This window comes from Hippocampus bargibanti, linkage group LG04 (genome assembly GCF_051943395.1).
Source record: "Hippocampus bargibanti isolate YZ-2025 linkage group LG04, ASM5194339v1, whole genome shotgun sequence".
Lineage (NCBI taxonomy): Eukaryota > Metazoa > Chordata > Actinopteri > Syngnathiformes > Syngnathidae > Hippocampus > Hippocampus bargibanti.
The window spans coordinates 10875361-10901703 of NC_142737.1; the positions used below are offsets into that span (position 1 = coordinate 10875361).

At 41.3% G+C, this 26343-nt stretch overlaps 2 protein-coding genes and 1 long non-coding RNA gene across 3 annotated transcripts in view; 2 read left to right on the top strand and 1 right to left on the bottom strand.

Moving 5' to 3' along the window:
* Positions 1-1600: 1600 nt before the first annotated feature.
* Positions 1601-25704, bottom strand: hsd17b4 (hydroxysteroid (17-beta) dehydrogenase 4). The gene is made up of 25 exons (XM_088993974.1): positions 25564-25704; positions 25065-25118; positions 22420-22527; positions 21893-21952; positions 20821-20842; positions 20699-20745; positions 17099-17183; positions 16422-16609; positions 13700-13791; positions 13581-13605; positions 13323-13451; positions 10303-10412; positions 9669-9781; positions 9477-9600; positions 8455-8506; positions 8293-8364; positions 8117-8220; positions 7962-8027; positions 7797-7866; positions 6716-6822; positions 5869-5955; positions 5709-5792; positions 5168-5309; positions 4954-5081; positions 1601-2258 (listed from the first exon to the last, which is right to left on the bottom strand). Exons 1-25 carry the CDS (start codon positions 25613-25615, stop codon positions 2169-2171), a joined length of 2211 nt encoding a protein of 736 aa, XP_088850100.1. The 5' UTR covers positions 25616-25704; the 3' UTR covers positions 1601-2168.
* LOC148898951 (uncharacterized) lies at positions 10292-21884 on the top strand. Its single transcript, XR_016114675.1, has 3 exons — positions 10292-10422; positions 19041-19126; positions 21091-21884. It is a non-coding gene; the product is annotated as an uncharacterized LOC148898951 (long non-coding RNA).
* Positions 25677-26343, top strand: part of prr16 (proline rich 16) — a 37129-nt gene continuing 36462 nt past the window's right edge. The window contains exon 1 of the mRNA XM_088993975.1: positions 25677-25804. The gene's annotated coding sequence lies outside the window, so the exon portion shown is untranslated. The remainder of the gene's footprint in view (positions 25805-26343) is intronic.

Here is a 26343-nt window from a genome sequence, read left to right on the forward strand (position 1 = left end):
GCCAGCGTGCTAAGCACTCGACTATCGGGCCGCCCAATACAATACAGTGATACCTTGGCTTACGAACTTAATTGGTTCCCAGACACAGTGTATAAGGCAAAAAGTGTGTATCCCAAAAATTAATTTCCCATAGGAATCTATTAAAATAAGAATAATCCGTTCCCAGGTCCCCATAAAACATAATTTTCTACTTTCTTATTTTCTAAGCCTTAAAAACTACACAAAATATACCTTATTTTATTTATCATAAATGTGTTATGGTATTATAATTAAAGAAATAAACTGTACTATATAATAAAGTTGTTTTATTTACCTTTGAGATGGTCAATGGCTTGATGGAATGGAGTGGCCGGTTTCATCATCAGCATTAAACACTTGATGAGGAACATAGCCTTCTTTCACCATCTTGAGGTGCTTTCTCTGCTATAATTTTACCTTTTTCCTCATGAATTGTGTTCTGTTTAGCTGGGTTGATAGCGTTTTGCAGTGCACCATAGCCAGAGGCCATGGCCTCTGGCAATGTTTTTTTTCTTTCCACAAGGGGGCAACATTTCCCTTTTTCCATGATAGCACTTTGTTCCAGCTTCAGCTGTTGTTCAAGCGCTATATAAACCGATATGTATGTATTGCGTTGTGTTTTGGACAGCCGCAGTCATTTCAAGCTCATATAACTCCAGAACCATATCATTTAGGAATTAACTTTTTTTCTCATGAAAGAACAACGTCTACATTCATTGGCACCGCCCTACCCAATCTCGAGGACTTGCACACTCCAAGAATCCAAACTAGGGCTCGGAAAATCCTACTGGACCCTCCGCACCCTGCCCACCACCTTTTCCAGCTACTCCCCTCAGGCAGGCGCTACCGATCTATGGGCACCAAATCCAGCAGACATTTAAACAGCTTCTTCCCCCAAGCCATTAACTCTTTCAACTCTTTGAACTCTTTCAACAGTAGCCCAAATGGAACTGTGTAGTGCCACTTAGCAATTTTTTGATGATACTAGTGCAGCGTGTTCTACCGGAAACAAATTCCTTGTGTGTTCTACATACTTGGCAATAAAGATGATTCTGATTCTATGGTTTGTTACACTGCATTGAATATTTATGTAGTCCTAAAACTAAATATTCTGTGGCTCCTGGAATACAAGTGTGATGGAGAACAATGACAAAAAACTTGGCACTCCAGCTGACACATTTTTGCATGTCTGGCAGTGAATGACTTAATCATGGCATTGGCATCTTGTCCCAGCGCATCAGAATTCAGTGGCAAGACAGAGTCAAGACGACTGGGGATGGGTCGGGATGCAGTGGATGACCACAGTGTTCTACATGTCTCACTGTGCCCTACTTGCGCTCCATAACGCTTTGCTGGGCCCACCTTCATGCCTGTTGAACCAGTCTAGTGGTTTCCTCCACGCAATCTGCTGGGTCCAGGCTTTACATGCATAGGTAGACAAGCCCTACCATAACCTACTGTCTATGTGGCATGCTCATTTAGACAGGGAGACTCGTGGTGGCTGGGACGCCTAACCCCATCACAGATCAAACAGACCTGCCCACTGCCTAATCATGGCATTAATGAAGTCATTAGAACAGAATAAGCACTAAGTCTGTTTTATTAAAAGAAGAAACAATACGATTAAATGTCCACATTAGCATTGATTAGAAGAGAAAAAAAACATTTCTGTACAGTTCAGTTCCTGTCAAGCTCACTTCCACAAATCCATTTCGGTCAGTGTTTAGTGTGCTTAGAAAAAAAAATAGACTTGTAATCTGCCTGGGAATCAATATACGACAGTTTAATGGCACGTGAAGGTCGGACAATCGGAGTAAATCCATCCGAGAGGACTAACAAGTTAAATTACACAGATTTTCTGACTTAATTGATATGGATCTCAGATAACAGGCCATTCTTATTTTAACTCGGCAACCACCTTCAGGAAATAACTTGACATTGGGGATGAGGGAATCATGATTAAGTCCTCAAGAGGCTCATATTAATTCATGATCACATTTATTACTACTATATCTTATGAGCATTTTTATAACCATTCTATTAAGGTTTTGTATTTAGATTTTCACGATGGGTTTTAAGCATATGGTGTTGATGACCAAGATCAATTAAAAATGGCTCCTGGTGGGTGGGTCGGTTCTTGTAGGAGGTGCTCACAGTCTGGCGTGATCCTTCAGGATAACCTCCAACTTCTGACCGAGCATGATGTTCCCTCGAATCTTGAGCTTGCCCGAGAAGAATGCCTAGAGAACGGGAGAAAAACATTTCAACCTTCCATAATCACAGAATATTTGGACAAAATAAATAAACCGGCTATGACTGTGAGAGATGTGGGAAGACTCCTGTGAAAAACACACAATGATCAATATGAAGGGTTGTGACCAGCGTATAAATTCGCCGCTTGCCTGTAACTGATGAAATGCTGCAAAGGTATCAAATGACATCCATTGATTAGCTACGAGTGCTAAAGTCTTGAAAGAGACCCCCCCCACCCGCATGACTGGCTTTTTATGTGAGATGATGAATGCAAGGAGTCTTTACAAATTGATTACTTTCACTCTCATGTACACGAATGCCTCTTGGGGGAAGGGGGCTGTGGACTGACTTCACCGACAAAAGTTCCATTATTTTTGGAGGCGAGTAGCTTGCTACATGGAAGCATAAGACTTTGAAGGCGGACTTGACTGTTTGAAAACTTAGTCTTTATGCAGATGTGGAACTGCCGCGGCTTGGAATTGAAGCGGATTTACGTGGGGCAGGAGATGTGAGAATTTCTTTTCGTCAGTGGATGTTCCAGCTTCGTGTTTCTTTTCAGCATTTAGCTTGTAGCAGACATGCACATTTCACCATGATGTCTCTGATCCACTGGTGAGAAGGACGCTTTGGTCCTCTTCTCTTTCATCTAGAAGTGCTTCATATAACAAAGAGGTTGCAGAAAGTGCTTAAGATTTTGTTGTCACATTATTTATTTAGTTTTTTTACTTCAAAATTGCACTCCAAAAATGGCTGCCCTTAACAGCAGCTCCTGCGTTTGTTTTTCTACTTCTTCCTTTCCTCTTACTTTCATAACTTTGCTGCTGTGAAATGTTAATTTCACAGCAATAAAGGGTAATCCAATCCAAGTATGTTTTAGATGACTGTGTACAATGATTGAATCATCTGTTGAAGGAAGCCCCGTGGCAATTTTTGTAATTGTGTGTGTAAAAAAAAAAACAGAAAAAAACACTATATTGCAAAATATGAACATAAAAAAATAAGAGAATGTAAAATAACCTTTTTTATGAAGTATAGCTCAGCTGAAAGTCTCATTGAGTTTAGTACACTGGTGGGTTGACGGTGCCTTTACGTGAGGGGGCCTAAAAGCTCTCCCACCTGAACTGCAGCGGCGGGGAGAGCACCATTTATTTTGTTGTGGCGGGGGTTTTATTTGAAAGGGGTTACAATCAGGAAACGTGCATCGCTGTTCAATGACTGCCTGCTACGTGCACAAAAAAAATGATTCTCTTGCTTCTTTTCTGTAGTTGAAAGAATGGAACTCCAGATTGCCTCTGTATTGCCAAGCATCAAAGCAGCATTTAGAGTTCTTCACAAAAACAAATATTGAGTTGATCTCTTCCCCAAAGCTTTCTTCCCTCAAGGATAAGTATAATAATAATGATATGCTTTATGACCACAAAATATCCATATAGACAGTATTTTCTAGTGTATAAGGAGCACAGAAAAAAAAATGTAATTTTGTTCAAAAGATGACCCTGCGCCTTATACGCAGGTGTGCCTTATATGTGAAGTAATATTCAGCCACAACAGGTCTCTCCCGACCATATTTCACTCTGTAGAAGAAGTAGTGCGTAGCTCCAGCCTCCACTGTATCACCTTATGTGGTGTGCCTTATATTTGGGAAACTTTTATATATTTGAAAGACTTTTTACATTCATTGGCGGTGCGCCTTAAAAATTTAAAAATTTGAAAATGCACCATTTGTTGGGGGTTGCGTCTTATACTCCGGTGCGCCTTATACATCAGAAAATATGGATTATATATAATAATAATACCTTTAATTTCTATGCGTCTTTCAAAACTCAGACACTTTACAGTCATGGGATAAGAACTTTTTTTTTTGTGAGGGTGAGCAGAGGCACCCATTCGCGCCAGCGTTCACTCTACCCGGGAGTAACAGCAGCAAAGTTTTGAAAGGAAGAGGAAAGGAAAGAAAGAAGTAGAAAAAACTAAATACAGGAGCTGCTGGAAAGGCAGCCACTCTGGCGGTGCCATCCTGAAGTATAAAAAAACTAACAAAAAAATGTAAATAACTGTATGACAACACAAAGACACAGAGGGTCATTCATTCTTCAGCACTTGCTGTACCCTCTATGTGACATGAAGCTAATAACATTACATTTTCTCAAAAGTTGACAGTTCGATCGCTTTACGAGAGGACGATGCACCTTATATGTGGATCAATATTCAGACTTCCTGGACGTAGTATTTTAAATGTTCTGTAAATGGCTTTGTTAAAACTTCAGCATGATATAAATTCGGCCGTATTGTATTATATTCCGTTTAGCGTAGCTCCATTTAGTCGATGCAAAACACAACCTCAGCCTTCATTGTAACTTCTATTCCATGCGCCTGATAATGTGGTGTATCCAATGTGTTAAGAAACGTTTTTAAAGAGGTAATTCGTTCTCCACATATGTCAATGAACAGCTATACTCAAAACCCACCTATTTAAAATTGCATTTTCTGTGTAGCTCTCTCTCGTTTCTATTTGTAATTGTATTTTATTTATTGCATTCTATTTGTGATTGTATTTTATTTATTACAGTACCTATGCTTGTCTGACTGTAAAGTGTCCTTGAGAGCTTTTAAGGGTGCTTAAAATGTAATGTAATATTATTATTATTATTATTATTATTATTATACTAAACTCATTCGTACCTTCTGAGGGTTGAGTTTGTCTTGCACCAGCTCCATGAAGTCTTCATCTGATGCAGTGAAAGTCACGTCCGTCTTCCCGCTAAAGGCACCTCGATGTAGCGCGCCGCTTCCGTTCTTCAGATCAATCGCTAGTGGATGAGAAGAAGTCCTGTTTTCCAAACTGATGTTTTTGAAGTACTTCAGTAGAGTTGGAGGCATAGGTAAGTCTACTCACTCCACTCCGCAACGTTCTTTCCATCTTTGGTGATTTCCCAGCTGAAGACGGCGTTGACCTTTTTGACCAGATCGTTACCAGATTCTTGGATCCGGCGGCGGATCTCTGCGAACACCAGATCGCTTCGAAGCCCTGCCTTCTCCTATAACACAGGTGTCAAAGTCAAGGTGCGGGGGCCAAATCTGGCCCACCACATTTTATTCAGCCCGCGAAAGCAAATCATGCATGACAAGTGCCATGATACTTGCTAAAGTGGGAACCGAAATTTCAATTTGTCATATGTAAACCACAATAAGTCATTATTTTTACTTTAAATTTGAAAACTAGTTATTAATTTGTTGTGCGCTCTATATGTAATATGCGGTGGGGATGGAACATTCTAATGGCTTTCCCCAATTCATAGCGGCCCTTGATAGGAAACCGTGACGACAATGTGGCCCGCGGCAAAAAATGACTGACAGTGTTTTTCTATACCATCTAAAGAAGAAGTTGTGGCCTTCTTTAAAAACAAAAAAAAAGTTTGGAATTCACACATACACACCTGAGAAAGACCAGGAGAGCTGCTAGCTGGTTCATGTAAATCGACATAAGCGCCCGATAGCACCACAGCTCCCGTCTCCTTTACCTGGAAATGACAAAATGGCTGTAAGAAGCTAACTTTGACATTCAAGTGTTTGGACTGTGAAATGATCCATACTGACTTTACACTGAACGTGAACTCTGTTGCCTTCCTTCCACATTTCAGTCTGCAGAGACTGACCCGGTATCACTGGCTTCACAAAGCGGACCTTCGGGGATGGAGGTACACAAGTAATCTTTAAGAAAAGGGACTTTACAAATTTGCTTGACAGTTAAAGTGAAAATAGTTTTTTTTAGAATATGCTGTCAGAGCCTTTGCAGTTATAAAAAAAAAACATTTAACTCATTCACTGCCACATGTGCAAAAATGTGTCCACTCAAGTGCCAGGGTTTTTGTCATTGTCACTTGAATTCCAGGACCCATAGAATATTGAGTTTTAGGGCTACATAAACATTCAGTACAGCGTTAGAAACCTTATACTCTCTTCTTTCATCAGGAAAAAAGTTAAGTCCTAAATTGTTTGGGTCTGGAGTTATATGATCTTGAAATAGGGACGGCTGTACAAAATACAATAGCTGTAGCTGGAGCTGTAACAAAGCGCTAACATGGAAAAAAGGGAACTGCTGCCCTCTTGTGGAAAAGAAAATAACATTGCCAGAGGCCATGGCTAGTGCTTTATCGGCACCCAAGCATGAAAAAATAAAAGCCGAACAAATTCGGCTCATATTTTACATTCCCTAAAATATTCGTGAATAGCAGTGAATGAGTTAATAGTCTCACAATGGGGAAATTTTACAATGATATGACTTGCATACGAACTCCATCGTAAACAGATTGATTGATTACCTTTAGTTCGGCCGTATTATTTTACTAGGAAAAAATATATACAATCATAATCAAAGTGTGACTGTCGCGACTCTGTGAGTCTCACCCCCTACAGCATTATGACTGAAATCAATACTCCAAACCTTAATGGCCTTGAATCTGGAGGGGTCGTTGCCAGCAAATTGCTTGAGGACGTGTCTCGCAGCGAAGCCGAACGAGCACAAACCGTGCAGGATGGGTGACTGGAAGCCTGACCAGACATTTCAAAGTAGACATACAAAAAATGGACTTTTTAATGAATTATTGTGCAAACGGTTGCGTCTCTTGTGTGCAGTGCCCTAGCCTTAAATGCTGAAGTAAGCGACCACGTCAATGTTTTTGGGGTTGCTGCCTATCTCTGAAAATGTGTCTCTGAGTGCCCCAACTTTTAACTCATTCACTGCCATTCACGAATTAATTCGGGAATTGAAAATGTGACGTAGAGCGCCATTCCCGAATTTGTTTGGATTTTGTCTTTCATGCTTGGGTGCCGATAAAGCGGTGTCCATTGCCTCTGTAATTTTTTTATTTACCACAAGAGGGCAGCATTTGCTTTTTTTTTCCAAGTTAGCGTTTTAATCCAGCTTCAGCTGTTGTTAAAGCACAATATAAACCAATATGTATGTATTGCATTGTATTTTGGACAGCTGCCCTTATTTCAAGTTCATATAACTCCAGACCCATAAAATTGAGGAATTATCTATTTTTTTCTGATGAAAGAATAGCTTACAAGGTTTCTAACGCTGTATTGGATGTTTATGTAGTCCTAAAACACAGTATTCTGTGGGTCCTGGAATTCAAATGACAATGACAAAAACCCTGGCATTTGAGTGGACACATTTTTGCACATCTGGCAGTGAATGAGTTAAACAACAGTACGACTAATTTAAAATAAAAGCCCCTGCACCGTTCCATTGACAATGACTTGGAAGCGAGATCTAGAGCCACTTTCACACTTGCTGTCATATTAATCCCAGCTCCGGGCTCCCTGTGTGGAGTTTGCGTGGGTTTTCTGCAGGTACTCCGGTTTCCTCCCACGTTCAAAAAAAATGTGCTTATTGAACACCCCAAATTGGCCCTTAGTGTGAGTATGATCGAGTATGGTTGTTTGTCACTGTGCGCCTTGTAATTGGCTGGCAACCGGTTCAGGGTGTCCCCAGCCTACTGCCCGAATTCAAGTCTTACCTCCCATGGCAGCAAAACTGGGATCAATGTGGAGGGGGTTCCAGTCCCCACTCAGCCGGTACAAAGCTGCCTAGGAGGATGGAGATGAGTGTGAGAAATCATAATTTAGGATAAATCTGCATTAACAAGGCACTTATTTTCACATTTGATTTGTTGCTTGTTCACCTGGTCCTCGGTGGTGGAATCAACCAGCACGACATCCGGCGCTCGCTGAGGCGGCGGCAAAAGAGCCTGCGGGGGTTTATGCAACACAGTAGGAAGCGCCATTAATATTCCTCATGTCTTATTGTGTTGTCATAAAAACACAACATTTAACACACTTTGGCTTTCTCCGATGTTCTTTTGCCTCCGAAGCCTCCGGCGCCGACCACGAATACAGAAAACTGGTTGAAGCAGAGCAACTCGGTGCCGCTGTATGTGTTGACTGAGGAAGGAAGTGGGGAAAAAAAGGACTTTTAGTAGCAGTTATGATCATCGTGGCGCACGACTCGCTCACCATCAAGGAGAATGACTGCCCCGGAGCCTTTGTCCAGAATGTCTGCAATGGTGGCCTCTGAAGTCAGTTGTCCTTTAAGCAACAAAATAAAAATAAATGTGCTAATCAAAAAAATGACTTTCTTTTTAGGGGGTTTTAACTTTGATGTTGAGTGGTCCGTACCAGAAGTGGGAAGAGGTTTGTAAATCTCTAAATACTGCTCGCCATGTAGCACCTGATGCATGACACACAGTTAGATGATGATTAACTCATTCACTGCCACTCCTGAATATATTCGGGAATTGAAAAAAAGCATGACGTGGAGTGCCATTTCCAAATGTGTTTGCGTTTATTTTTCCTGTGGAGAGGTGGGGTTCCAATAAAGCGCTGGTCAGACCTCTTGCAATGTTTTTCCCTCCAAAGCGTTATACCAAAATATATGTATTGTATTTTGGACAGCCACCCCTATTTCAAGCTCAGATAACTCCAGGCCCGTATAACTTAGGAATTAACTTTTTTTCTGATGAAAGGTTTCTTACGCAGCATTGTATGTTTATGTAGTCCTAAAACTCAATATTCTATGGGTCCTGCAATTTGAGTGAAAATGACAAAAACCCTGGCATTGGAGTGGACACGTTTTTGCTTTTCGCCTAGCAGTGAATGAGTTAAAAAAGTGGACAGAGGATAAATCATACATTTTGAAAATACATTTTGAAATACTTTTCACATGTAATGTACTAAAATAATTCAAAGCAGCACCGGACATTACTTCACAAGAGCTTAGTTTAGTGAAAATAATTAAGATTACCGTATTTTCCGGTGTATAAGGCGCACCCACAATGAATGGCGTATTTTCAAATGTTTTCCATATATAAGGCGCATCGGACGATAAGGTGTGCACCTTCAATTGAAAAAAAGATATATGTAAATATATAAAGGTTTTCCACATAAGGCGCACCTGCTTATAAGGTACAGGGTCATCTTTTGTAGGAAATCAAGGCTTTTGGATGCACCTTATACATCGGAAAATATGGTATGCTTTTTTTTTTACCTCTGGCTCAAGACTTGAGTGACGGCTACAAATGTTTTTTTTTTTTAATTGTCCCATTTCAATATTTTTTTTACATTTGTATGGATGAAGATTGTGAAAATGTAATTCAATGATTCCTTCACATACCGCTAGTGGTACAAAGTGTTTTCCTCACCTGTGTAAAGTCAATGTTGAGTCCAGGTAACGAACTCAGGCCACCATCCATCATGGCTGCCTGGGAAGGAATGACCCCAAAGGTTGGGAGGCAGCTAAAGTCTGGATGGCCTTCATACAGGAACCTAAAGACGACAATCTAGTTCATGAGTGTTTCATTGAATACATTAGCGAAATAGCAATCACCACACACCTGAGGTGGTCGGGGTCTTTGGTGGTCATGCCCACGCCAAGCGCGTACAGGATGCACTGTGTATGTGAGAAGCTGAACGTTGTTGCGGGAAGTTTTTGGCCCACTGCTGCGGTCTAATACAAGGAGAAGAGACGCCGTGAGCCTCCCTTCCTTCCTTACAGTGTCATATTTCTTTTGGCACCTTCATGAAAAGTAATTATCAAATCAGGCGTCCTGTGAACCCCTGTAGGCCAACCGTTTTCATTTCTGGGCGCCTTCTCAGCTTTTTTTTTTTTTTTTTTTTTTCAGGATGACAAATATGACTGCTCCCGCTCTGCACAATAGTGACCAGCAAACGCATGACAAGCGCTCCAAAGCACTGACTTCACAGTTTTTAATTAAGACCGCCATGGAGTGCAGACTTTGGCGACACGCTGCTTTTCAGCTCTTGTGTTAAATATTGGACCCCAGTGATGAATAATTTATGTGCTTGGCCACACACATTCGTTTATATCGCTGAACTTATAAAACCCAACAGGCATTGGGCATCAGTGTAATTTTGAGAAACACATCTTTATTCTTCTTAAAATGGATCATTTTAGTGTGTTTGTCAGTGTTGACGCTAATGCTCGGTTATCATCTTAAGTCTACTCACAGGGTTGCTGCCCGAGGAGGAAGATGGAGCAGGAGCAGATGTCTGACCGGCGGCAACCTGCTGTCCAGACTCCACCTTGGACAGTACACTCACCATGGACTGGAGAGATTCTGCAAAAAGGTGAGGAAAAGGAGGGGCAAATCTGGGTTTAGTTGACTCATATTCTGATTTCTATGTTATAAATTGTGTCTGAGGTGGGATGGTAGTCGTGATTTAGCTGACCTTTGCAAATTCAGATTTTCCTCCCCCCACAAATAAGACTTAAAAAAAAGGTAGAAAATTATTTTCACAGAAAAATACTAGGGCATAGCGGTGTTTCTTGGAGACATCAGTTACTATGAGCCAGTCCCCACCCCAAAAAAAAGCAACCATTTTGTATTGGCTCCCATTTTTAATAATTTTAACTCAAATATTTACACTTTTTAAAATATTTTTTCTTACACATCATGCACACAAGTTGAAAAATTGTACCTCAACGTTTGAAAACAAACATTTAAAAGGCTGCATGTAACTGCATCACGCTTACAAGTGAAATACAATCAAACTGTACTTGACAATTTTATTGTGCTACATTTTTTTTAAATTGAAGCTACTGTAATCATCCACATGAAATAATGTGGCCTCTATACTATAAACGTTGGTGCACATGTTAAGTTTCAGAAATCATAAATAGGGAGATTTTCGTAATCGCGCCTCTGTGGTGCGTGTTAATTAAAATAATGAGTGTTACAAAAGTGTAAATTAGAAGTAAATAAAACAGAAAAATGCGTTCATTGTTTATTTGTACATTCAATTAGTATAAAAATGTATTATTTTTTTTTTACATTTTCTTTTGTTTATCATGAACTGTCTGTATTGTGTCAATAGCTGAATGGGGCGGGGGCTAATGTCTATTGGCAGGTAGTTATAGCAACAAGGTGAGCTAATAAGCTACAAATAAGGAGGCAGCACAAAGCCATGCTAATGAGATCGGCTAGCCCCCGTTGGGGGCCGCCACCCCCGTTCCGCTTCAACGGCGCCGTCCTCGTTGCCAAAGCACAGCCGAGAGGAACGGAGAAGGTGGAGAGAAGTAACGCTAAATGATAATTACAACAGTAATTATGTGTGACTCACTCCAACTACTCTTCACCTCGACGTATTTTTCCTCTCCACTTTTTTTGACCTCTAGCACGCCTCACATTACCGGAGGCTAACTCAGAAGGAATACAGATGAGTGGCAAGCTAAAGGTTTGGGTTTCGATTTTACACTTGACAAATGTGTAATGGTCCTAGTATGTATTTTTCTGCTTCCCGGCCTACAAAAATGCCGATTACTGCCTTCATCTCATCCATTTTTTAAAGACATTTTTGGACTGAGATAATAGAGAATGGTGTTTTATAGCAAATTTGCCGATCAATACGGTATACCTTATGTATCAATATACCCTGCTCCACTGTTCACTTCCACCACTGTCAATAGTATTAACTCATTCGCTGCCATTCCCCGAATTCTGGAATTGAAAAAGGTGACGTAGGTCCCTAATTTGTTTGGGTTTTGGTTTTTCTTGTGGGAGGTGCCGATAAAGCACTGGTCAGACCTCTGGCAATGTTTTTCTCTTCCATGAGGAAATTCTGCCCATTTTCCTTTTGTCCATGTTAGTTTTGTTCCAGCTTCAGCTGTTGTTAAAGCCCCATATAAATCAATAAGTATGTATTGTCTTGTATTTTGTAAAGCTGTCCCCATTTCAAGCTCAGATAACTCCAGACCCGTATAACTTAGGAATTAACTACAATATTTTTCTTCTGATGAAAGAAGAAAGTCTAAGGTTTCTTACGCTGAATTGAATGTTTATGTAGTCCTAAAACTCAATATTCCGTGGGTCCTGCAATTTGAGTAAAAATGACAAAAACCCTGGCACTGGAGTGGGCACATTTTTTGCACATCATCTGGCAATGAATTAGTTCAGATCTTTCTTTGGATCATATCCTGTTGTTTGCTATGAAGCGGTTGATCATATACAGTAAAGTCTCGTTATATCGATATTCTCAGGAGGTGGAAAAAATATCGATATAACCGGACTATCGATATATCCGATCCTGCGGCATGTAAATTTTCTCCTTGCGTTCATAGAAATAGTATCGTAATAAGCAGTACTATCGATATAACCGATAGATATAACGAGACTTTACTGTATCTTGAAATGACCTAATGAACTTTTGATACATTTTTGCCTCAGAGAAAGCTCAGATCACTTAAGTGAAAGCGGAAAATGTATAAAGATGACTTTGTCTGTCATATCGCCGCTGCTTAAAAGGAATACTCAGATTAACTCAGCCATTACAAAGACTGAGGTGGATGGGGGGGAAAAGTGTAGCGTATTTTCCGGTGTATAAGGCGCACCCAAAAGCCTTCATTTTCTTCAAAGGTTGACCCTGCGCCTTATACACCGGGGCGCCTTATATATACAGTAAAGTCTCGTTATATCGATATTCAAGGGAGTCCGAAAAAATATCGATATAACCGGGACTATCGATATATCCGACCCTGTTTGCATGTAATTTTCTCCGTGCGTGCATAGAAATAGTATCGCTATAACCAGGACTATCGATATATCCGATATCGATATAACGAGACTTTACTGTATGTGAATATTGAGCGACAACAGGTCTTGCAACTACTGACAGCAGCCACCGACTCCATTTCCCCCTGTAGAAGTAGTCGTGTGTAACCCTAACCTCTATAGTAGCGCCTTATAATGTAGTGTGCCTTATATTTGGAAAGTGCTTATATATTTATAATATATTTTTTTATTATATTATCTTATATTTGGAAACCCTTTTGTCATTCATTGAAGGTGCGCTTTATACTGTATATGAAAAGGTTGGACAATACAACATTCATAGGGCATGCGCTTTATACACCGGAAAATACAGTCTTTTACAATCAATGTACCATGTTTCTGAATTGAACCATTTTATTTGTGCCACAGTTGAACTTGTAACATTCCAGCGTCTGTCACTCATGCCACATAATCACTGACCTTCGACTGAAGTAGGCTTGGTCGAGTCTGTAAAATCACAAACTTTCTCCCAATGATCCCTGACAGCCTCGGGAGTCATGGGCTGGTTCCTCTGTCTGGTGATACAGCCCTGAGTTCTCTCCCAGCGCACTGAAAACACACACGGACAGTAAGAGGTCTTTTTTTATTATATGCCGGCAAGCATAAATCTGGTGGTGGTGCTCGGGGCTAATTTATACCAGATGAAAAGAGACAGGACAAAAAAACATAACGACTCACATTTGCCAATCCAGCCTGCGCCAACCTGCAAGCAAATGAGTCAGCCGAAAAAAAAAACATTGGAACATGTCCGTGCCATCTTTCATTTATCGATGGGAGTGAGACCTCGCTTTGAATACCTCAAAGAGTCCCCCGTTTTCTGGGCATTGCTCGTGACAGAGCCACAGCACCATGGGAGCCACATACTCCGGCTTCAGCGCCGCCACCAGATCTAAATCAAACAAACGCACACAAAAAGAGAGAATGCCACAGCCTTGTTTCAAGGCGCATCTGCGGGGATCATCTATGGCACTGCTCACAACACATTAAGGCAGAGCGGTGCGCAGAAATAGCAGCGACTTGTCGAACTACATTACTATTGGCATTGTTTTAGAGTTAGTCATCCACAACCAGGAAAAATAAATAAATTTTTCAATGTGGTCACTGTTGTCAAGGACTACTTGTTCAGTTATGTAGTATCTATCATCTCTAGGATGCTTCTCAAAGTGCCACCTAAAAAAACAGTCCCACCATGTTTCGTTTTCCCCCTCCATGATGGTTTAAGGTTTAACTTCCACCGTGCTTACAACAAACCTCTGAGGTCGTTACCACGTATTGGTGGCTTTTCTTCAAGTCGTGCAGCTGCCCCAATGTTTCAAATATATAAATTCATTGAAGATTCGAAATTGGCCATAGGTGGGAAAGTATGACTGCGACCAGCACAGGACCTCTTGCCCTCAGCTGAAATTGGCTGCAGCTCAGTCAGAACAAGCACTAATTGCTGATTTTCAAAGCAGATTGACCTCAACATGCAATAGATGCGCTGGAAAAGAATTTATTTAATGGGTTTGCAATATGAAGAGACATAATGCTCTGGTTACCATAGTGAGCATGGATCAGCGATTTGTATTAACGGACCAGCCTAGCCAGCTCAAATTAATTTTCTGAGAAATGATGGGGCGGGGGCTAAATATCCTTGCAGCAGTCAAACTTTGGCCATTACAAAGGTGGTCCACAGTCTTTGGCAGTGCAAATGTGATTTTTTTTATAATAATAAATAATAATAACAATAATAATAGATTTAATTAACTAATTCACTGCCAGACGATGTGCAAAAATGTGTCCACTCCAGTGCCATTGTGTTTTTGTCACTGTCACTCGAATTCCACGAGCCACAGAATATACAAATCAGAAAAATGAATACAGAGAGAGAATAAGAGAGGCCAGCTAGACTGCTAGACTTCCCCGATTCACAACAAATGAACAGGCTAGCCAGTAGCTAGCAGTAATCAACGTGTGACTGTTGTTGGAGTCGTTTTTATATTTTATCCATACGAACTATGTCGGGCAAAAGAAGAAAGTGGTTGGATGAATATGTACAATATGGATTCTCATGTATCACGGAACGTGATGGGAGTGTGCGTCCTATCTGCATGATTTGCAACGCCAAGTTGAGAAAGAACCAGCAAAACGAAAGGAACACTTCAAGCTGCATGGAGATGGGGAATACAAGAAAACAACACTTGCTGAATTCAAGGTGAAGAGAGCTAGATTCCATGAAAGGGCCACTCTGCCTGCTCTTCGATTTGTACTTGTTAGCAAAGTTTATGCATTGTGTTGGTTTTGTTCTTTGAACAAGGTGCTGTTCATGCAAGGCTCATTTTGTGCAGCAGTAAAAAATATGTCTTGAATTTGATATATATATATATATATATATATTTTTTTTTTCAATCAAGAGGGGTTTGATAAATGCGCATATGAATCTGCTGGGGTTCGGTACCTCCAACAAGGTTAAGAACCACTGCCTTAGACTCTTCTTTCATCAGAAAAAAATGTTAATTCCTAAGTTATATGCGTCTTGAGTTATCTAAGCTTGAAATGGGGGAGGCTGTACAAAAGGCAAATGCTGCCCTCTCGTGGGAGGGAAAAACATCGCCAGAGGTCTGACCAGCGTTTTATCGGCACCCCCCGCAAGAAAAAATGAAAAATTCTGGAATGGCGCTCCGCGTCATGCTTTTCAATTCCCTGAATAAATTCAAGAATGGCAGTGAATGAGTTAACACACATTCTAAGCTCAACTGCTCTTAAAGAACAACCGACGTCTCCGGACAAGTTGTGTCCATAATTTGTAAAATGGATTCAAATGACTTCTACTGAGCGTATTTTAATAAGATTCCACCGCATATAGCTATATTTACGTTTTAAGACTCGCGCTGAATATTCAGGAAGTCTTGTTTTTGAGTTGGTGACAAGTCCGTACGTGACGTCACTAAAGGAACACCCCCTGACCGAAAAAAGACACATTGTAGCAGTCCTTCCATCACGTCCATGTATTTTGCTGTATTGTTTGGTCTGAAAACCTTGTGTTGCACCCAAAAGTCGCCAGAAGAGGGTGTCCAAGCTCCATATAAGGAATTTATCAGCCTGTGGAAACGGAGGTGGCCACAGGAGGTGATGGTGATCGTTTCTCCCCAATGTTGCCTCAAAATGGCATGGAATAAATTATTTCATCGATTGCAAACATGTATGCTTTCCTCTTCAGAACTATTTGAATCATATTCATAACTGGAGGTGTAACAAGAAAGCATATTCTCCGAATCTGAAGCCATTGTTTTGATTCTCAAGCAATGCAAGACGTTTTGGTGTGACGTCACAAACTGGGGGCGGGACTTTATGAAAATGGCCTATTTGCAGCTCAATTTTTTTTGCAGATTTTGGACACTTTAAGTCATTTTTATTGGTGTTTTGCATTTGAATAAAAATATACTGCGTGTTTTGGCTATTTTAGATGCTGTAAAACGTTTTTCTGATGTCAGTTAAGAAACAAAAGTGACGTGGGTTGTCCTTTAACTGTGTGGTTACCTGGAGGCATGACGGACTCGGTGAGTCGTGAGCCAGCAAAAGGCGCGATGGTGTTGCAGTGGATGTTATAATTGCGCCCCTCAATGGCCAGCGTGTTGGACAGGCCCAGTAGGCCCAGTTTGGCAGCGCTGTAGTTTGCTTGGCCAAAGTTGCCGTAGATGCCCGCGGCTGAAGTTGTCATGATGATTCTAGGGTGACGTTAATGCATCATAGCAGCCATCAACATGGGAGTCAATGGGGGGGGGGGGGGGGGACGTTTGGACATGACACATGACAAGATGGACGAGGTCAAACCAGTAAGGAAAAAAACTGATCCTGTAATGTAAAATTGGTGATCAAGACCCCTTGAATTTTCTTTAAAACATGAATCAGCACTGATTCAGTTAAAGGACTATTCGGGCCAACTCTAAACACTGCACAGCCACATTAACTTTTTTTGCTGCTCTGATTTGCATATCCACATCTAATGTGCTGTCTGAGCCTTTTCTGCAGATTCCTTTTTTTCTCCTAAGACCGTGAATTCAACTGAGCAATGGGCACACCATATTCAGCAGCATAAAGCAAACGATTTATGTTTTACTACCCGAGGCTCTAAACTCGCTCGAGTCTGTCTCGGCGTCGCGACGGTGCTTAGTAAAGAGGTGGCTTGTGGACCACGACATATGAGCATATCTTACCTGCCAAATTTTTGGTTCTTCATGTGGTTCCAGGCGGCGCGAGTCACCAAAAAGGAGCCTCGTAGGTGAACTCTATGAATGAGGTCTGGAAACAATTTTGAAACGGTTGTAAAAGACAAACTCAAAGGTGTGCGGGAATTTACTACAGTGCAAAATGGAATCCTAAATTGGCCATTCATTCATTAAATAATAAACACCACTCACAAAGTACTGCAATCTACCATGAAACTATACTAAGTCAGTAGTGACGTCAGAAATACAGTAAATATTTTTTATGAAAATCAGTTCAGAAGTATGTATTGCATATTCTAGTTTATTGCAGATTGTTCTGGACCTTAAAGGACAACCGACGCCTCTGGACAAGTTGTGTCCAGAATTTGTAAAATCACTTCAAATGATTTCTACTGAGCGTATTTTACAAAGATTCCATCGCATATAGCTATATTTTACGTTTTAAGACTTGCACTGAATATTCAGGAAGTCTTGTTTTTGAGTTCGTGACGATTCCTGACGTGACGTCACGTCACGTCAGGAACGCCCCTGACCGAGAAAGTGACACACAATGCATTTTGGTTACTTTGTTTGGTCTGAAAACTTTGTGTTGATCCGTGTTGATGGCGAAATTAGAAGGAAAACACATGAATAACACGATGGTGAATCGTGTGTTGCACCAAGACTACTACAGTGGTACCTCGGTTCTCGACCATAATTCGTTCCAGGACCCTGTTCGAAAAGCGATTTTTTTCGAACACGAAACCATCTCTTTGCTCCTGTCACTTGCGAGTTGATAGTCGGGGGGGGGGGGTTCTCTACCTGCTGTCAATTCTCTAATCACGGACACGGGGCATTTATACGGTTCGCGATCACCTCACCAATGCCGGATGATTGACTCACCTCGCCACCGTACCTGGACTCTTCCTTCGACGTGCGAGTGTATCCGGTCCGAGGTATTTTCCCTGCGTCCCGTAAATTTATGTCATCTTCCGGGATTGTGTAATTTTGCATCCTTGTGTGCCATTTGCTTTTTGGCGTAGTAAGCGGGTCGGATCACCCCCTGCCTTCTTACTCGCTGTGTTTTCTTTTATTTGTGAATAAACATCCTGCTTGGTTAGTACGTGTCTGCTTTGGGATCCCAAACATTCCACTACGTGGCAGCTACGGATGACTCGGCTACAGGATGTTCTTTTCTCTTCAAATATCTATCCAATGACACTTGCTCTCACTCCCACGGTCACATCACTAGATTTCACAGCCTCCTTATTCTTTAATATTGTACTGATCGTAGATTTCGCCATGCTGTATTCCCTCGCCAGATCAGACACTCGCACACCTTCATATTTTGCGATTATTTCTTTCTTTAATGCAATAGTTGTACGCACTATTTTTCTTTTGTCACTTTGAGCAGCACTTACTTTCTTTGGAGGCATGATTAGGGGCTAAAACTCTTTGTACACCTATATTAAACGCTAGAGCAAAACGCAGCACGTCCGCTAGGGACAACAGTTGGTCACGAACAGAGCGATACACCCGTGCGCTTCTCAGCTCCCCGCCCTCGCGGACGCACTCACGCGTCGTAATGGCGTTTGAACACCGATTGATGTTCGAACGCCGAAGCAAGAATATCTCGAATATGTTGTTCGAACACCGATTTGTTCGAACTGTGAGGCGTTCGAGAACCGAGATACCACTGGATTTGATACTAGTTGACACATATTTCCAGCAGACAAATCAGCCCATTTCCAACGGAGCTTGGGCGCCACCTTGTGCATTTTCTGGGACGCTACATTGGACTCTTGATGGCTCGAATTGATACGGAAGGACTTCTTTAATCAACTGCAAACATTTATGCTTTCTTCTTTAGAACTATTTGAATCATATTCATAACTGGATGAGTAACAAGAGAGCATCATCTCCGAATCTGATGCCATTGTTTTGATTCCAGAGTAAGGCAAGACGTCCTGGCATAACGTCACGAACAAGAAGGCAGGACTTTCTGAAACTCGCCATCTCCAAGGTCATTTTGATCAGGTCAGTTTTGGGACACTAACTCATTTTTATTGGTGTTTTGCATTTTACTAAAAATATCAGCCTGTGTGTTTTGGATATTTTAGAAGCTATAAAAAGTTTTTTCTGATGTCAGTTAGGAAACAAAAAAAATTGTGTCAGTTGTCCTTTAAAACCCGGTAGAGCAGGGGTCGGGAACCTATGGCTCTCGAGCCATATATTGCTCCTTTGATGATTGCATCTGGCTCGCCGATAATACTAAATACATATTCTCGCTTTTTCGCTGTTCATTTCCTGTTTGGGCAGCAGTTGGCGGAAAGCGCAGTTTTGATTGGATGATACTGACGTGTCGATGTCAAAATAGGCTCCTTTTAAATAAGCCCGATGAGTATCGTACACTTCAGGTTGAATGGATTCGCCTTTGTGGAGAGAAAAGGTTCTGATTCTAATTTGCAATGAAACAATACCATCAATGAGAGTCGAATATCAGTGGCACTTTGACAAGCCCCATGCTAACGTTAGTATCAATATACAGTGGTACCTCGGTTCTCGACCATAATCCGTTCCAGAACCCTGTTCGAAAACTGATTTGTTCGAACACCGAAACCATTTTTCCCATTACAAATAATGTAAATCGTTTTAATCCGTTCCAACACCCTGAATGTTTACCTTTTTAGTACAGTATTTTATACATTATTTTATGCATGAAATTGCACATTAAAATGCTGACCAACACATAAAAAGCAATGTATATCTCAGAAAATGTTAAGCAAAATAGCAAAGACAAAAATAACATAAACATAAATGTAACCCAGGCTAATTGTACATTCGGAAACAAAAGAATTATGAATAGGATTTTTACCTTTGTGGTAGTCGGCAGAAGGCGCAGCTAGACGGAGGAAGGAAATTTATTGATTGGAAGGAGTCCCCTTCCATAAAAACATCGGGGAGCTCTTCAACACCGATTGTTGTTCGAACTACGAAGCAAGAATTTCTCGAATATTTTGTTCGGACTCCGATTTGTTCGAACTGTGAGTCGTTCGAAAACCGAGGTTCCACTGTACTTCTGCGAGAGACAGTAGAAGTCAAGCGTGCAAGCTAATGAGCCGTGTGCAGGCTAGCTAGCAGTAACTTCGCGTATGGGCCCGGCAAGTTGACTTGCATTTCGATCGATTGGCTGGTTTTTACCAATCAAGAGGAACGGAAAACTATTCCTATTCATGGTGAGTATTATCACAGTTATTTTCAATAATACATTCTGACATTTTGTTGAAATCACACGTGTTTGCGTGTGTGTGTGTGTGTGTGTGTGTGTGTGTGTGGGGGGGGGGGGGGGGGGGGGGGGGGGGGGGCTCTCACAGAAAAACACTTCTAAATATTTTACTTTTATGGCTCGCTTAGTCAAAAAGGTTACCGACCCCTGCGGGTAGAGCGAACTGATCGGTTTAAAGACTGTTGAAATGATTGAAAATGTTGAACAGAAATGCTGGGTGAAAATACAAAGACCATTTTTGTTTTGTTTAACTGCTGAAAGGCACATCAATGACGACTATAAACCGAGCACCCACTGTGGATGAATTAATTTCATGACCTTACCCCAATCCAAATCGCTTGTCCTGACGAATGAGCGGTCACGAAGGATCCTTCCAGAGAGAAAATGGTTGTAAATGGAGCCACTGATGAAAGAGCTGTTTTTTTCTCACCATAAAATGACTTACCCGGCATTGTTTACGACGATATCTAAAAAAACATAATCGTGATGAGATTTTTTTAGGTATACAAGTGAGGACTCTGGGCTGTAGACATAAACATTCACAATAGTGCTATTTAAAAAAGTATAATAAAGAAGTCCAAGATGGCGTCCGAGTAGGCAGCCATTAGCAAGTGCTCTTGCGAGCCTTGCTTATTTGTTATTGTTGTTTTTGTATTTTCTTTTGTCACGTTGAGTTTTTGTGTGTCGTGTGGAACGGATACGGATTGTTTTTCAGCATTTTTGGCCACTGAATTTATCAAGGAGGAGACTCTGCGAACAGCACGAATATGCCAGCACTGTTTTTGATTTGGGAGGAATATCAGTGCCATTTGACGGAAATGTCAGTGCTGTTGGACAGTCTGCGGCTAGATGGATGCCCGCGTTGAGAAGAAAGGAGTGTCAGTGCAGAGCGCCGATGCGTATGTGGAACTGTCGCGGCTTGGAATTGAAGAGGATTTACGTGGGGAAGGAGATGTGAGACAATCTTTTTGTCAATGGATGCTACCGCTTTGTTTGCTTTCAACATTTAGCTTGTAGCAGATATGCACATTCCACCATGACGTCCCTGATCTACTGGTGAAAAGGACGCTTTCATCCTCTCCTCTTTCACCTAGAACTGCTTTATACAGCAAAGACGGTGCCGAAAGTGCTTAAACTTGAATGACTGTCTGTGTATGTTGTGTTATGTCACAATATTGGTTATTTAGGTATTTTTTGATTGTTTTGACTTCAAGATGGCACCACGAGAATGGCTGCCTTTACAGCAGCTCCTATATTTTGTTTTTCTACTTCTTCCTTTGCTGTACTCTTCCTTTCATTACTTTGCTGCTGTGAAATATAAATTTCTCCACCGCAAGACTAATATAGGCTTAATCCAATCCAATCACACCACCAGTGAGTTTGCCCGAACTGAACCAAACACAACCCAGGAACGGACTCATCCACCAAAAAAAAAAAAAAATGCTACCCATGACTAATGTTATTGATCCCCACCTGTTCCCCTGCCGCTTCTGGCCAATTGATTCACATTTACTCACCTATTCTTCCAAAAGCGTCCAGCGCTGCTTGAACGAGCTTCTCTCCATCTTCCACAGAGTCTGTGAGCGTACAAAGCCAAGATGGGGAGGGGAGCTTTAAAATCAGCTGAGTAATTTTCTATTAAAACTGACAGTTACAATAATACTCATGAACAGAATAGACAACAAACAAGCAAAATCCAATTACCCATCCAACCCTGATAAGCCGCTACTATCGATTGCAATGCATCATTTCAATTGGTTCAACACTTAATACGAACAAATAGGGTGTAAACTCTTAAGGTCTAGTTGACCTCCATTTTGTTCACCCAAATCCATCTTCTTCCCAACAGAAAGTCATTGATACGGGATCAAATTACCAATCTAAAATGTGCCCAGGGGACAATTCGATCCTTGAATGGATTCATCCAATTCCAATTGATTTCTCAGCTCAAAATGAAATCATATAATCAAACATAAAGATAGCGAGAGTGTCTTGTAACAGAAGGTAGCCGGAGGACAAGATGGAGGCCGATCCAAAAACTCACCATAGTTGGCCACTGCCTTTCCTCCCTTGGCTTTTATCTCCTCCACAACCTTATCGGCAGCCGCAGAACTCTTTCCGCCCCCTTTGGTGTCTGCCCCAAGGTCATTCACTTGAATGTGGAGAGAGGAAGAAAAGATTAACAACAAATGGGCAACGAGTGCAGTTTTCCGCCGGTGATTAGGAACATTTCGCTAAGCCTCGTCACACAGTTCAAGGGCAAGTTCTTCGTAGATAGCGGCTATTATTGCACGTTTATGGCAGAGGCCTGCGCCTAAATCACCTTGTCAATCAATACAACGCAGGAGAATATGGCACCATTGATCAAAGCAAATGGAGCTTGGCCATGAACCGTGGGAACGGATGTGACTTCACACTCAGCAGGAAGTCACGCTAAGCGACGTTATATTGTCTAATACAGTGATACCTCGGATCTCGACCATAATTCGTTCCAGGACCCTGTTCGAAAAGCGATTTGTTCGAACACCGAAACCATCTCTTTGCTCCTGTCACTTGCGAGTTGACAGCCGGGGGCGGGGCTGCCTCTCCCGGCCGTTCTCCACCTGCTGTCAATTCTCTAATCACAGACACGGGGCATTTATACGGTTCGCGATCACCTCGCCAACGCCGGATGATTGACTCACCTCGCCACCGTACCTGGACTCTTCCTTCGATGCGCGAGTGTATCCGGTCCGAGGTATTTTCCCTGCGTCCCGTAAATTGATGTCATCTTCCGGGATTGCGTAATTTTGCACCCTCGTGTGCCATTTGCTTTTTGGCGTAGTAAGCGGGTCGGATCACCCCCTGCCTTCTTACTCGCTGTGTTTTCTTTTATTTGTGAATAAACATCCTGCTTGAGTAGAACGTCTCTGCCGCCTGCTTTGGGATCCCAAACATTCCACTACGTTCCGACGAGTCAGCTGCCGTCACTCTCGCTCGGAACGTGACAGCTACGGATGACTCGGCTACAGGATGTTCTTTTCTCTTAAAATATCTATCCAATAACACTTGCTCTCATTTCCACAGCCACATCACTAGATTTCACAGCCTGCTTATTCTTTAATATCGTACTGACCGTAGATTTCGCCATGCTGTATTCCCTAGCCAGATCAGACACTCGCACACCTCCTTCATATTTTGCGCTTATTTCTTTCTTAAATGCAATAGTTGTACTCACTACTTTTCCTTTTCACTTTTAGAAGCACTTACTTTCTTTGGAGGCATGATTAAGGGCTAAAACTCTTCGTACACCTATATTATACGCTAGAGCAAAATGCAGCACGTCCGCAAGCGACAACAGTTGGTCACGGAGAGAGCGATGCACCCCACCCTCGCGTACGCACTCACGCGTCGTATTGGCGTTCGATCACCGATTGTTGTTCGAACTACGAAGCAAGAATTTCTCGAATCTTTTGTTCGGACTCCGATTTGTTCGCACTGTGAGACGTTCGAAAACCAAGGTTCCACTGTACTTGAAGGCACCAGGCTGATGATGCATTCGGAAAAAGAAAGTAACTAAACTGTTTTTCTTTAATTTAATTTGACCTACATATCAAAAATATTTTAGTTAATTGAGTTATATAAATTATGGTGACGCCTTATGTATGTCATTTTAATTACAAAAAGCTGTTTGTGAACAGCAGTACAGTATATGCACTGAAGTTCCAAGTTTTTCCAAGTTGCCAAGTTTTCAGACCCCATTGAAATCAACAATGGGTGAAAACAACCCAAAAAAAATTGAACCAGAAAAAAAAGACAACAATTATGTCATTTAAATGTTTCCAAAGTTTAGCTAATTCACCCCATGCCGTATTTTTCACTATTGGTTCATAAACAGAATGCTAGGTGAAAAATGTTTTGTAATGCACTTCAATGCAATATAAGATGTTGCACTGTTATTCAAAGGAATACTTTTTTGGTTAAATTGTACTTTTTCCTTTCTCTCGACATTACTACAAATTCATTTTCATAAATCACTTTCTCTTTGTAACATTTAGGCTTTATTCTCACAGAAAAACAACCTTTTTCGTATTTTATTGAAACTTCATTGTAATATCAGAGAGAACCCCCCCTACACACACAACGAACAGTACACGCAGTGTATCTAGTTAAGCATCTCTAGGGAATATTCTTAGATCTGAAGCTTGTTCCCGTTATATTATAACCAAATTCTGTTATCATTGAGCATTTTCTTGGATCATTATGTTTTGTTCCTCATAATACAGTGAAGGCAGTTTTTACCTGCGAGTGAGAAGTGCACTATCACCCAGCACTAATAAAAAATACATTGTTATACTTCACATCAATAACAGAGCAACCACGAATATTCCAATTTTTTTTCCTGAATTGGTGGCGCTTTAAGATACAAGTACGACCATTTTTTCCCTTTTAAGAGGCGGGGGGGATTCTAAACTGATGGTTAAAACATTGAGACACACAATTGAGAATATATCAGAAATATTTAGGGGACATTTTGAATTGAATAAATAGTAGGGGTGGTCCTTTGCCTATGCTGTAATTCTCATCATGAAGTGGCTCCAATACTCCTTTGTATAATATACATACGTTCTCCCGATGCTACTCAATTGAGTCACCTGAAACCTTATGCATTAAAGCGGATAACAACAGATCGGTTTCATATTGATTTACCTATTACAGAGGCTCCTCTTGCAGCAAAAGCCAGTGCATATTCCTTCCCAAGACCTGCACGCAGGAAAAATAAAATGTTTGTTTGTTTGTTCTAACTCTATCAACAAGCACAGCGTTGTCTGAATTCCTGTTGCTGCGTATGCCCTTTCACACACAAGGACTTTGATCCCCGTGGCAGACTGGAAACAAATATACGTATTTCGATGGATTTCCCGAACTAGTTTCGTATAATTTCAACAACCTCGCTTTTAAATACTGGTGTTTTAGCTGTAACGGACTGTTTTCTCGTAGCACACGAAATGTTGCAGCAACATAAAACAACAAAGATCTTGGACAAGACAAAAGACATGGTGGCAGAATATGGCACTTTAACATCATAAACATTCCGATCAGCTGGTTAGCACTGGGAAGCTATGTAAATAGAACTGGGCGTGCAGATTTAGCATCGCTGACAGTCGCGCAATTGTGCAGCACTTTTATATTCGCACGTTAATTTTACCTCCTCCTGCACCGGTGACGAGCACAACTCTTCCTTCAAATGACAAAGACATCGCGGTTGTACTCTGAGTATTGTCCTCGTCAGATGGACCACTTGACACTTGGGTTCTCTTCCAGGCAGGGTGAACTTTCACAAGTTTCACTTCCGTGATGGGGAAGGGGTGGGATCTGCAGTGACCAATCAGAAAGGACAACGCTATTAACCATTTCCTGGATACACTGAAAAGTGCAGATTGTGACATGTGCGTGGTTAAATGAAGCAGCGGTTCTCATACTATGTACTTCCATCAAGGACCACGTCATACGAAAATAAACTAAGCATCACTGCAATGTTCCTCCTTAAATGCAACAAAAATTTAAAGTTACCATTTTCAAGGGTAAAAAAGTCAAGTTGTTACAATAAGAACAGTTTATTGGTGGTGTTTCTGTGCTAACATTGACTGATGTTTGGGATTCTTTATGATTCTGCTTTTGACGTGAAGTAATTCAAATATTAATTAACCCATTTTCTTATCTGCTTTATCCTCACATGGTTGCGGAAGGGTCTGGAACCTATACCAGCTGTCTTTGGGCAATAGGCCGGGGACACCCTCAACCGGTAGCCAGCAAACGCGGGGGTAAACTAAGTAATTACTTATAAATAATCCACACAAAAAAAATCATAAAGATTAAATTAGATGAGCCTTTATTTATCTCACAATGGAGAAATGTACATTTCACAGCAGCAAAACAATACAGGACCTGCAGTGACTCTCACAGCGCCATCCTCTTGAAGTCAAAA